Source organism: Antechinus flavipes, chromosome 2 (genome assembly GCF_016432865.1).
Source record: "Antechinus flavipes isolate AdamAnt ecotype Samford, QLD, Australia chromosome 2, AdamAnt_v2, whole genome shotgun sequence".
Lineage (NCBI taxonomy): Eukaryota > Metazoa > Chordata > Mammalia > Dasyuromorphia > Dasyuridae > Antechinus > Antechinus flavipes.
Genome location: NC_067399.1, coordinates 629,823,502 through 629,837,025, shown reverse-complemented (window position 1 = coordinate 629,837,025; position 13,524 = coordinate 629,823,502). Strand labels below are relative to the sequence as shown.

General features: G+C 43.0%; 1 protein-coding gene across 7 annotated transcripts in view; it reads left to right on the top strand.

The window, feature by feature from the left end:
• Positions 1-13,524, top strand: part of ZMIZ1 (zinc finger MIZ-type containing 1) — a 430,629-nt gene that overhangs the window by 390,730 nt on the left and 26,375 nt on the right. For 6 of the 7 annotated variants that reach the window (XM_051982018.1, XM_051982017.1, XM_051982019.1 and 3 more), the window contains exons 8-12: positions 821-935; positions 2,277-2,494; positions 6,466-6,664; positions 7,627-7,917; positions 12,381-12,563. In XM_051982018.1, coding sequence (XP_051837978.1) covers positions 821-935; positions 2,277-2,494; positions 6,466-6,664; positions 7,627-7,917; positions 12,381-12,563 — 1,006 coding nt within the window. The remainder of the gene's footprint in view (positions 1-820; positions 936-2,276; positions 2,495-6,465; positions 6,665-7,626; positions 7,918-12,380; positions 12,564-13,524) is intronic. The other variant, XM_051982015.1, reaches the window with a different exon arrangement.

Genomic DNA, 13,524 nt, shown 5'->3' with positions numbered 1-13,524 from the left:
TTGGAAATTCAAGAGCAGAGCATCAACCAAGATGAAAACTTAAAAAAAAAAAAAAAAGATTAGTCCCAAGTCCTTTGGCCCTTCCATACCTCAGTTTCCCTTAGTAAATAAGACATTGATTTTTTTTTAATAAAAATTTTATGGCTGTCTTTTGTTTTACATCACCTACATTTCCATTGTTGACTAATGATTTCTAAGAATACTTTATCTCCAGTTCCACTGTCCTTGACACAACTTGGCTATCAAGCCCCTGATTTTGCATAGCAGGTATCAGCTATTCCTCTTTTGTATCAGTTTAAGCACTGAAATCAACAACCAGGCAACCAATTTAAATTACCTCTGGAGAAAAATCCTAGTGACTCTGGCTCTCTCTGGGCACAGGGCTGCCATAAGAGCCCTCCTTTCCCAGTGGCCTCAGTGGAATAGCTGAAGCCCAGATTTTTCAGAAAAGAGCATCAGAGACAGAGAATCTGAGACTAGGTTTCAATATGCTTGCTGTGTTTTAGCTAATGAGCTCATATATGGCCTTACTTGCCACTATACCGCTCTTTCCCCTTATAGTCTTGGAATTACATCCCAGGGTAAAGGATTGAATTCTTCTGTCTTGAAGGAATAAGGTCACATTCCCAGCAGCAGCTCATCTCCTCTGCCACATCATGGCGAGGCCTCTGTTGCATTCTAGGCTTCGGGTCTATGGAGATGGACTCCTCAGCCCCAGGTGTAGGTTCTGTACTTGGGAGTGAGTCCCTACTGTATGATCCCTGCATCCAAGATACCCTGAAGAACTGTCGCCCCCCCATATCTCTGTTTCCTCCTACAGTGATGGGTCGTTCCCCTATGACTCTGTTCCTTGGCAGCAGAATACCAACCAGCCACCAGGATCCCTTTCCGTGGTCACTACTGTTTGGGGAGTGACTAACACGTCCCAGAGCCAGGTAAGACTCTTGTCCCTCCCTTCATTCTTCCTTCAGAGTTATAAAAATCCCTTAGTTAATATCCCTACATTCCAAGGGGCTTGGAATGCCATCCTCAGGTCACTAGGATGTGACCTAGCTAGGAAAGAATTTGGTTTAAGTACATTCAAATATTCTTTAATTGAACCAGGAATTAGCACTGGGGGGAAAAAAACCTTTTCTCATCATCAACCTGCTCCTATTGACCCTCCTATCAGGGAGGATTCTAGTTTCAAAGGGAAGGGTGATCTTTAGTTACACTGTGGATCAAGTATAGAGCACTTGACACTGATTTGATGTGACAAGGGTGGTGGTCTAGTAGGTGTTAGTCCCTTATCCCAAATGCGACTTGCTTTGGCCACATGAGAAGTTTGGCGTCCCATGTGTCACTGGCCAAATGAAGCATTGGATGGACTAAGAGAATGTGCTTTGGAAGACCTTCTTTAACTAATCTACCTGTGGATTGACTACTGCAAAATCAAGTGACTTAATTCTCTGTGAATGATCATATCCTATCCTGTTCTACATACTAATCTTTCCACCATCCCTCCTCTCCCTGTCTTCTCTTGATCATTCACTCAGTCTTTATTGAGCACTTATTGTTTGCTCATTCTTATGCTAGGCACGGTGGAGAGATACAGAAGTGTAAATCACAAGTCCTTTCCTCGAGGACCTTCTTTATGAAGACAGAATTAGCATAGGAACATTTGACATGACATGTAGGGTTAGATCATAGTCCATTGGGCCCAAGACTTTCTCCTCAACAGCAAACTTGAAGGAGGGCTCAGTTATCCTCCTTGTCGTCACCTGCTAGTTTAGAGAAGTCTCAGCTCCTCTCATTGCCATTTGTGGCTTTGTCATTCAGAAATGTGTCTGAATTCTTTGGGAATACATTTCTGTCTCAGGAGTAACAAGTTCATTAAGTTTACGGTCTGCTGTGCAAAAAAAAAAAAAAAAAAACTAGAAAAACCCAAAACCCTTCATTTTATTTGTTCTATTTATACCTTACTTGAGTTTCAAAGAAGATCTCTTCCTCCCCATCTTTTGGGATCTGTTGGCTACCATATCCATAGTTCTACAGGTTTCAAACATTTCTTCTCTCAGCCTTCGGTTATTTAGATTAACAAATCCTCATCTTCAGTCTGTCCTAACATGGAAACACCCCCTCCATAAATGAGGATGTAGCATAAGGCACAATCTAATAATACTTCTTTTCCTCCTCCCTTGAGCCATTCTTCCTTCTTCCTTCCCTCTTATGTTCCTTCATCATTTCTCCTTCTTCCCCCTTTTGGTTACCAGTATGACCATTATTTTTCTTCACAGGTCCTAGGAAACCCCATGGCCAATGCCAACAATCCTATGAATCCTGGCGGAAACCCCATGGCATCTGGAATGACGACCAGCAATCCTGGCATCAACTCCCCCCAGTTTGCTGGGCAGCAGCAGCAGTTCTCAGCCAAGGCGGGCTCCACTCAGCCCTACATCCAACAGGGGATGTATGGGCGGCCCAACTACGCGGGCAGTGGAGGGTTCGGGGGCAGGTGAGAAGAACAGGGGACCCTGAAGGCCACTGGCATGAGCTAGACCAGACATTTATACTTGGCCTTGATGGCTTTACAGAAACAGCATGCCAAACAATCACATGTCTGCTTTCAGCTAGAGTTTGTCACTATAGTAATAGCTCTCTTCCTTTTCTCAAAAATCATTATTGACCGTGAACCTCAATATCAGCCCAGGGTCAGGAGAATCAAAATGTCACGTGAATATTTGTCTAGAGAAGGCACAAATGGCATACTTAGCAAAATTGCAGATAATGTGAATCTTAAAGGGACACCTGACCTGTCGAGCAACAGAATCCAGATCTGAAAAGATCTTCACAAATTAGAATAATGCGTTGAATCTAATATAAGGAAGTTGAATAAAGATTATGCATAAAGTTCTATACTTGGATTTTAAAAAATCAACTTCATAGATATCTCAATGGGGTATCCCATTGGGGGAGGGCATGTTTCTGTTTAAAAAAAAAAAAAAAAAGATCAGTTCAAATTTTCAGTCCACTCTTCATGAATCCATTTGAGATTTTCTTGGCAAAAATATTGTAGTGGTTTGCCTTTTCCTTCTCCAGATCATGTTACAGGTCAGGAAACTTGGACAAATAGGGGTTAAGTGAATTGACCGGGGCCACACAGCTAATAAATGTCTAATGCTAGATTTGGACTGCAACTAAATATAATAAATAATAAATATAAGTAAGCTATGTGACATGAAGTCAAAAAAAAGCTAACAAAATAATTAAGTTGCATTAATGGAAAGGAGAGTGTCCAGAACATGGAAGGTTCCAGGCCTTCTGTACTTCTCTCCTTGTCAGCCTGTGTCTGGAATACTGTATCCATTTATGAGCACCACATTTTAGGAACATCTTTGGAAATCTGGAGCGGGGCCAGCAAGGGACAACCAGGACAGCCAAGAGACTGGAGATTATACCAGATGAGAACTGGTGATGTAATCAGGAGAAGAGAAAACTTGGGGATATAGACTATTGTAAGAGTGGTCTTAACGATTCCTGAGGGATGGCATGGAAGAAGTAGATTTGTTCTTCTTAATTCCAGAAGACAGAACCTGGAGCAATGGTGGGAGAGCTGGAGAAAGGAAGATTTTGTCTCTCTCTGAGGGCTAAGTCTTTAACAGTTAGAGCTGTGTAAAAATGGAATGAAATTCCTCCAGAGTTAGTAAGCTTTCCATGATTGGAAATTTTTAAGTAGAGACTGGAGGATGACTTATCAAGGATATTGCTGATGGTATGGAGTGGAACAGGTGATCTTTTTGATCTCTTCCAACTTTAAGATTCTGTGAGGTGATGAAATTTCTGGTGTGGCATCTCATTTGAAGAATTAGGAACAAGGTTTGCTTGTGGAAAATGTCTCAGAGCTTTCAGAATCTGTGACTTCAGAGCAGAGAAAGAAATGAAGAAGCTGAGAAAGGCAGTAACATCTTAAGGGGAAGTTCCCCTTAGATGAAGGAAACAAATGGTTTTCTTCCTGACCCTCATTCCCCACTTGTGTGACTTACCCTATTAGAATGTAAGCTCCTTGGGGGCAGGGACTTTGTTTGCTTTTTAATTTGTATCTCTAGAGCAGAGTGTGTAGCACAACTGAAGTGCTTTATAAATGACTTTTTTTTTCCCCTTCATTCATCATTCCCTTAATGTGGCAGACCTTCAAGCCAATACTCTGATCCTTCTAAGTTGTGTTCCCACTGGATGTATATTTTTAGGCTTTTTCATTCTATGCATTGGATGGAAGAAATACCATCATCTCACATGCTACCTTTGATAGATGGGCTCTGTGTATTGGACCTTAGGAAGCCCGCTCTCACTTTGGATTTCTTCTGTAGAGCCAATCAGCCTTTTTCATTGCCTGGATGCGAGTAGGTTTATAGTTAGAAAAATCTAATTCATCCTTTTCTAGTTACACATGAAGTAAACAGTAGAGTGGTTAAGAGACTTTCCTAAGATCACAAAGCAGTAATTAGCATAATAGACACCTCAGTTCTTGCCTTAAGTCAACAAGGAGGTTCATGGTCAATAATGATTATTTTTTTAAAAAATTAGAGTTTTATTTATAAATTAATGAAAACAAAAGACCCTCCTGTGCTCTCCTTCCTCCCCCCAATTCTCTCTCTCTCTCTCTCTCTCTCTCTCTCTCTCTCTCTCTCTCTCTCTCTCTCTCTTTCTCCCTCCCTCCCTCCTTCCCTCTCTCCCTCCTCCTCTTTCCCTTTTTTCTTTCTCCTTTCTCTTCTCTCTCTCTCATTCCTAGTAAATAATCCTTATGACCTTATGACTTACACAAGTTTCTGTGATTTATAATACTCCCCTGGAAGGTACTTTGCAAAGGGAGGGAGGGAAAGGGAGAAGTTGAAGTTTGTTGTTCCCTCTCCTTTCTGTTCCCCAAGACCTAGTAGTGGGAGGACAATCCCTGTCTATATAATGTTTTTTTTTTTTTTGAGAACAAGGAAATATTATTGGGAAACATTCATTCTAACCATAGTTCTTTGATCTCAAATATAACTCCCTGCCCACCTCAGAACACTAGTGTTTGATTCCTTTTATGTCAGACAACTGATAGACTTAAAAAAAATACCTCACAACACACATTCTACTCTTATAAACTTATGATGTCTGATATAATAACAGCAGCTTACACATAAATAGCCCTCTACTGTTTATAATGTACTTTCCCCACAATTCTGCAAGATAGGTAATAGAAGCAATTATTAGCCCCGTTTTATAGACAAGAAAATTAATTCTAAAGTTAAATTAATTTCCTGTAACTATAGAACTAGGAAGTGTTAAGTCTGGGATTGAAACCTGGCTATTCCAATTCTGAATCCCATGTTCTTCTCAACAGCATCCTACTACTAGGACACTAGTTGTGACTATACCACAAGTCACATTTTGTGGCTTGAAATATAACTGCAAGATGTTAATAGCTGACCATGTCAGTATGTGAAGAGCTAGTGATTTGGGGTATGTAGGAACTCCCATTGTGAAAACTCCCTTCACCAAAGCAAATTGAAACCATGTTATAGTTTATACATTCATACTTATCAGGAGGACAGAGAAGTGGCAGTTGCCCACAGTCACAAAGACAATGAATGTTAGAGGGAAGATTGGCACCCAGATCTTTCTGGCTCTGAATTCAGTTTTATCTGCATCACCTCTCAAAAAAAAAAAAAAAGGTAGATAGATAGATAGATAAGGCTTCTTATTACTTAATATAAGTGGTTAGTATGGTTCTTTGTTGTAGTACAACTGTAGTTGTAGTGTGCTCCAAGAATCTTTAGTGGGTGGGAGTTTATAGGCTCATGGGCTCCATAGTTGTAGAGCCAGCAGTCTTTAGAGACTATCTTATACAGCCCTCTTTTATCATTGGGCAAATTGAGGTCCAGAGATATTAAGTGATTTGCCCAAGATCACACAAATATTAATTATCAGAGCCAGGAGTCCAATTTTAGAAACAGCCAAGTGACAGTGGATAAAGTTCTGGGCTTAGAGCTCAAATCCAGCCTCAGATACTTCCTAGCCGTGTGGCCTTGGGTTTGTCACTTAATCGATGTCTACCTCAGCTTCCTCAACTGTAAAATGAGGATAATAATAGCACCTGCCTCCTAGAGTTGTTGTGGGAATCAAGTGTGACAATAGCTATAAAACGCTTAGCACTATGTCTGGGAGAGAGTATACATTTACTAAAGCTTATTATCCATTTCCTGCCTTGCTTTTGTCAAGTTCATTCCAAGGTGCCATACTACCTCTAGGATTTGCAAATTGGGGTAGAACAAAGTCTGTGTCCCTCTAGAATGGCTCCCTTCCCTTCCTCAAGCCAAGGGAATTTCAATAAGAGCCTCCACATCTGAGCCAGCCTTGCCCCCATTTAACCTTGACTCCATCCATCATTGGGTGGTTTCCCTCCTCTGCCAGCTGTATTTCACCCTTTCTTTCTTCTCTCTCTGGCAGTTACCCTGGTGGTCCCAATGCCCCTGCGGGCATGGGGATCCCTCCTCATACCCGGCCACCCGCAGACTTCACTCAGCCAGCGGCAGCAGCGGCAGCGGCTGCAGTGGCAGCAGCGGCAGCCACAGCCACCGCCACGGCCACTGCCACAGTAGCAGCTCTCCAGGAGACCCAGAACAAGGACATGAACCAGTATGGACCGGTAAGGGGCTCTGTCTTCCTAACCCCTTTTTGTCCTTAAAAGCACAGCACAGAGACCAGGGGGCATTCAGTAGAGCAGCAATGAATATATCTGTGTGTTTGTGGGTATCCACATTGTTTTCTATCTTCACCATGTTATGGCATATTTGGGAGTGGGAGTGCCTTCTCCTCCCACCTGCTCCTCGTGAGCTCTAGCCCTGTCTCAGTTATACTAGGACTTGAGAGATCCAGGCTTTTGCCTCGGTTCTCCTTCCCTTGCTGCTTTTAGGCCCTGGCTTAAGATGTGGGAAGAGGGGATCGGGATGGGATGTGTAGCACGCGAGCTGTGTTCAGAAAGACTTGGGAAGGGGAAGGAGTTCAGATTTGCAGCTGAAATAAGCTTTGTGGATTTTTGGTGCTCTCCTATTGACTGAGGATCAAGACCAAGCTCAGCTTCGGCCCTTAGGAGCAGGGGCCTCGAGCTGTCGCTTAGTTGCCCAGGCCATCTTCACTCTCACCAGTGTAGTTGTCCATGCCTCGGGCCAGAGGCTTGCCTCCATACTCTCATGTACATCACCCACTTACCCACCCAGTCACTCGCATCCCATTTTGTTCCCTGGATTTCACTGTTCTCACCCTCCCCTCTGCCTTCCCCGCTTGCCTGCCCCAGAGAATGCTGCCTGTGCATGGGGGTGACTAGCCCTTCCCACTCTCCACTCTAGAGCTCCTACCATTCCTCTTTGGGGACTTTGGAGAGGACCGGGCCGGGATGCCCAGAGCATGACAGTCCTGTTCTCTCTTTCCCCGAGGTAACTCTTAACCTCAGAGACCTGGGAAAGGAATGGCAGCCACTTAGGAAAACTCACCCCATCTCCCATCCCTCATCCCTTGGCTTCCATCCCCTTCATCCCTCCCTCCCTCACACTTTCAATGCATGTCACATTTTATCCTTTTTTTCTTCTTCTTCTTCTTCTCCCGTTGAAGGTCTGTTCCTCTTTCCAGATGGGTCCGACTCAGGCGTACAACAGCCAGTTCATGAACCAGCCTGGGCCCCGAGGGCCTGCGTCCATGGGGGGAACCATGAATCCCACCAATATGCCTGCTGGCATGACACCTACCAATATGAGCGGCCCCCCCATGGGCATGAACCAGCCGCGGCCTCCTGGGATCAGCCCCTTCAGCACACATGGACAGAGAATGCCGCAGCAGGCCTACCCCGGTCCCCGACCCCAGTCTCTTCCTATACAGAGCATAAAAAGACCGTACCCAGGAGAAGTGAGTGATTTGGGAGCAGGAGGAGGGAGGGAACTGATGCTGGAGGATGTGGGCCAGGTGAATTGTGCTTGTGCTGGCCACATCAAAGGCTCTCATGGTCTCTCAGAGTGGGAAAAATTAGACAAAAAGTCAGGAGACCTGAAATCTAGACTAACCTTTAATGCTCACTAGCTGTGAGACCTCTGTTGAGTCCCTTAACTTTTCTGAGCTGGGGGTGATAATATTTCATCTCTCTAATATGCATTGCTATTAGAAAAACCAGATGACTTTAAGGGCTTCAAAAAGTACAAACTGCAACACAGATGTAAGAGATTGTTAATTAGTTATATCAGAAATAGACAGTAGTTTCTCGGGAGATGAGATCTGGAGGATGAGTAGAATCATTATTATGTAAAAGTGGTTATTGGACAACAACTTGGCCACAAATCAGGTGGCAGTGGTTTGTGTCAGACTTGCAGTCAAGAAGATCTGAGTTCCAATCATTTCCAGCTGTGTCACGTAAGTCTCTCTCAGCCTCAGTTTCTTAAATTGTAAAATGGTGACAGTAGTAATATTGTGAAGGTCAAATGAGATACCACACTGAAATTTTTAAGCAATGTACAAATGCCAGCTATTATTCTAAATAGCCCTGTGTTGGCATCTACCCAGAGTGTTGCCCTCTGAGCTTATAGTGACAAATAGCTACCCCCAGGATTCACATTGACATAAAACATGAACAGATGATAGAGTGAAACACAGAACCACTTACAGCAAGGGTGTGGGCTTGTCTTTTGGCTAGCTTTAAAACACTGTGCCCCAAAGTTGGGGAAATAAAGATTGCATCCAGAGAAAGCAAAGCCACATTGAAGAAGATCCCCAGGCTGAGGAAAAGGAGGACACATCATCAGTTTTTTTGCCTTCCTTTTGGTCCTCCGAGGTTGGCACAGTACACATAGTAGGTGCTTAACAAGTGTCAGCAGCTCTTTGCCAATTCCAGAGACTCAGTGCCACCCCAGGAGAAGGCATTTGCTCCCAGCAAAGTGCCTCATCTGTTGAGTGTCATGGATTCTTTGCCTATTCATTTATGTCTCCAGAGCTTTGTGGGATCTCTTCTCCTTCCCCCACCTCTATTCATTTTCTCTGTGCCCACTTTTGTTTGGGGCCAGACATGTCTCCTTGCCCAGCTCCCCAAGAACAAACCAGCTGGTAGAAAGGCCACAGAAGACAATAGCTGAGTAATGGTGGTTGCTGTAATTAGCCTGATGTGAACTCAGGAGGTGCCACCCAATCACCAGTTTTAGGCTGCCAGGCAAGGTTTGGAGGGGGGGGAGACTTGTGGTAACTGATTATTTTTAATAAATTAATCATTGTCTTCATTAAACAGCACTTCATAGCTATTAAATGCTTGATCTAGACAGATCGTTCTCAGCTTCTCCCAGTATTCCCAGATTCATGCTGCCTCCTAGAACAACGGCCCCCTTTTTTACAGTTTGTTATCATAAAACAGAGTTGATTGGGGCTTTAGAGCTCATCAATTTACTCCCCTAGCTAGTTTAGGCATCTTCCCTATAGCATCTCTGATATCTCTTCTTGAATATTTTCAGTGATTGAGAGCTCACCCCCTACTTTGGAAGCCCATCCATTCTTGGGAAGCTCTAGTTATTTGAAAGTTCTTCCTTATATTTGAGCTGAAATCAGGCTCTCTGTAGTTTCTGCTAATTAGATCTAGTTCTGGATGAATGAGCTATTAATATATCTAATCTCTAATTTAAATGATGTGGGGAGGAGAAGTGGATGAGCATTTATATAGCACCTACTGTGTGCCAGACATTGTCCTAGGCTTTTTGCAAGTATCTCATTTGATTTTTACAACAATCCTGGAAGGTTATTGTTATATTATATTATTTACATTATATGCTATTATTATCTCCATTTTACAGTTGAGAGAACTGAAGCAGATAAAGATAAAATAACTTGCATGATCCTATAGCTAATTAAATACACATCTGAGTCTTCAAGTCAGGTCTTCCTATCTACTGTACCACTTAGATGTCTCCAAAAACATTTGAAGTTTCATAAGTAGCAACCCCCTTCCCATTTCCACAGTCTTTCTGATCTGCCGTCGTCTCAGCTTCCTTTATATGATGTGGGTTCTAAACCCCAGAGCGGCCTGTCGGTCGGTGCCTGCCTCAAAATATGACATGCCTGACTGCCATTAGGAGGTAAAAGTTACAGAATTCCTCCTGCTCTTGGACCTAGAATTCCCTCATTGGGCATAGAGCATGCAAGTGTTAAAAGTGGCAGACGGCAAAGGGCTGCATGCCCAGAGATTTGCAGAGAAGCTGCATTTGTCATAGAAGCAGAGAAAATGTCCAGCCATGAGGGAGGAGGGGTCAGGGAGCAAAATGATATACACAATGAAAGCTGGAAGATATGTGACAGAAAGAAGGAGCATTTGGAAACTCAGTTAAGAGAAAACAGTGGAGGCTGAGGGAGAGACTAATTAATTATTATTAATTATATTGTTACTCAAGTGTGTCGTATTCCACATGATATCATAGGCATTTGTCCATAGCATTTTCTTGGCCAAAGTACTTGAGTGGTTTGCCATTTCCTTCTCTAATATGGTTCCATTTCACAGATGAGAAATTGAGGCAAATAGCTTGTGCAGGGTCACACAACTAATGTCTGAGGTCATATTGAAACTTGGGTATTTCCAGCTATAGACCCAGTTCCCATTTGCTGAATCACCTAGCTGCTCCATTAATTATTAAGAGATGTTATTAATATAAATACTATAAGATAATATAAAATATAGTAATTATTCATTAATAATTGTGGTCATAAATGGGGAAAGAGAATGAGAACAGAGAATCCTAATGGAGACTTAGAAGCAATGACTGAAAAGTTTGGAGTTAAAATCATTCAGTCATGTAATTATTTAATTATTTTAAGTGTAAACAAGTATATTGTGTGTTTGATTGAATTGAGGTTCAACACTATTAATGATATGTATAATTAAACACTGCTTGTCTTCTCCATAGAGGGAGAAATGGGGGGAAGAAGAGAAATTGGAATTCAAAATTTTTTTAAAAAAGGGATTATTAAAAATAAAAAATAAATCAAGAATTTTTTTTTAAAAATTGTTTAAGCTGTCATTTAATTTTTTTTTAATTTAAAGAGAAACAGCATTGTGTTATAGACAAAGAAGTGAGGAAGACCGTGGTTCAAGTCTCCTTTTATAATCCCTGCTGTGTCTAATGATGATAATAATAGTATTTCTAACATAGAGCTTTTATGGTTGTCTACCTCCAGTTTAGCTCTGGGCCAGTAATAATCTCTTAACCACTCTGCCCAAGCAACTTTTTAAAACTCTTAAGTTGCAGAACAAGAGCTCTTCTGCCTCAGTGGGGGGCAGTTCCTCACCAGGAGTTCTCCACATTAATGAAATCCTACATCCAATCCAAAAGACCCTTACTATTCTTCAGAGTGCTTCCCATGTAGAAGGTGGCAAGCAGAATGGGGTCCTTCTCTCCCCTGCTGTGGACACACTCTGAGGTTTGGGGACTCTATCCACTCAGTGGAAATCGGTGAGCGGCCGTATTAAGCACGTACCAAGCTCCACATGGATGGGGTCCCCCCACATGCCCTGGGATCAGGCACTTAGGGGAGGAAGGTTTGTAAATTGCGCCCCCTGGAGATTTCTGTCCGCCAGAGAGACATCGTATCTTCCATGTAACCAATCCCCGTCATTTGTAACAACATAAGTAACTCTTTGCAAAAGAGATTTGGATTTTCTGGTCTTAAATGTGCCCTTTCACAAAACCCCTTGGCAGCTCCTTTCTCCCAGCCCCGCGCTGGGTGCCTAGAGTACTAGCCCGGAAGTTTGGAGTCTAGATACCACTTCAGATGCTCCCAGCTCTGTGCTTGGGGCCCTCATCGCTTAACTTCTTGGAGAAGTTTCCTCATCTATTTAAATGAAGATAATCATAACATTGACTTCACAGGGCTATCGTGAGGATCAAATGGGATAACATACATAAAACACTTTCTGAAATCATAAAAGCTCTGTATTAGGAATGCTAGCTATTCATATTAGCATTATTATTATCATTCACCGTAGGGATTATAAAAGGATAAATCATAACTTTTGCTTTCGAGGAATACTGTCTAGTGGGGAGAATGAGACTAATGTCGGTGAAACAAGTAGCCATCTTTAGCGGTACAGACAGTAGGTAGCCGCTGTATGAGTTCAGAGGAGGGAGAGATTCATTAGGAAGGCTTCAGGGAAACATGGGACATGAGACGGTCTTCTGAATAAGCAGAATTGGTTTACTCCTTGGAAATTAGTATAGAGAAAAATGTGAAGCTGGGATTGAGTATCTAGTATTCAGCAGGTAGTTATTTTTTAGCATTGTATAAGATGCCAGCAGGCCTTTGACCATCATTCTTTTCCCCTTTTTCTTTCTCTTTTGGGGAATTAGCCCAACTATGGAAACCAGCAATACGGACCAAATAGCCAGTTCCCAACCCAACCTGGTCAGTACCCGGCCCCCAACCCTCCAAGACCTATCACGTCTCCCAACTATCCTGGGCAGCGGATGCCAAGCCAACAGAGTACAGGGCAGTATCCACCCCCAACGGTCAATATGGGGCAGTATTACAAGGTAAGTCTGGCTCTTGACATCCTCCAGGGACTGGGGACTTTTTTTTCACTGTTCAAACCAGCAAGCCTCCTTGTTCTTGCCCGTAGCTAGTTAGGTTTGGCAGATTGGTCACGCCAACTCCTGAGCAGAATCTTGGCCTCCCCTGACATGCCTGAGGCTCTTTGGAAGTATGCCGAAGAAGCCCCACTTTATTGGCTCCTCTAAGTGTCCTGGATAGCGTCTATTCTCTTTCATTTGGCCCAGGCAGACTGGCTTGGACGTGTGTATTTTGTGGCTACCATTTGCTGATTTGGGAGAGACTTAGACGGAAGCATTTAACCTCTCTCTTCTTGCCTACCCTTTCCTTCCTCTCAAAAAATAGCCATTTTCCCCAGCAAAAGTCAGTCCTAAGAGTTTTGTCCAGAAAGAACATGAGAGAGATCATTCAGGACAGAAGCACCAACTTCTCCCCATTCTGGCACCCCATTTTCCTTATGTTTCTTCTATGGCATTATCCATCTGCTGAAGTCACTGTGGGTTAACCTCAGAAAGGGAAAATTCTTTAGCTAACCCAGTTTTGCTCCCAGCTGTAGAAAGGACAGGAAGGACATCACGATCCACACTGCTCTGGCCCAAATTGATTTTATAACTGTCTGCCCAGTGCTTTGGACAGAGGTGACACAGAGCCTGTCCTTCCTCTCAATGGGCTTGAATGGGACCTATGGAGTAGAAAGAGCAAGAGACTTGAAGTTAGGAGAGACCTGATTCCAATGCTGACTGTGACATTAGCTATGTGAGCTTGAGAAATCACTTAACATCTCTGAGCCCCAGCTTCCTCATCTGTCACACAGGGATAATAAAATTCAGAAGGTCTGCTCTTTCCAGAGCTGCTCTGAGGGGAAGCATTTGGAAACTAAAAGCTGCTATGGCAAATCTGAAGTGTTCCTTCTCATTCATGTCCTGCCCAGAGTTGGTGCTGGAC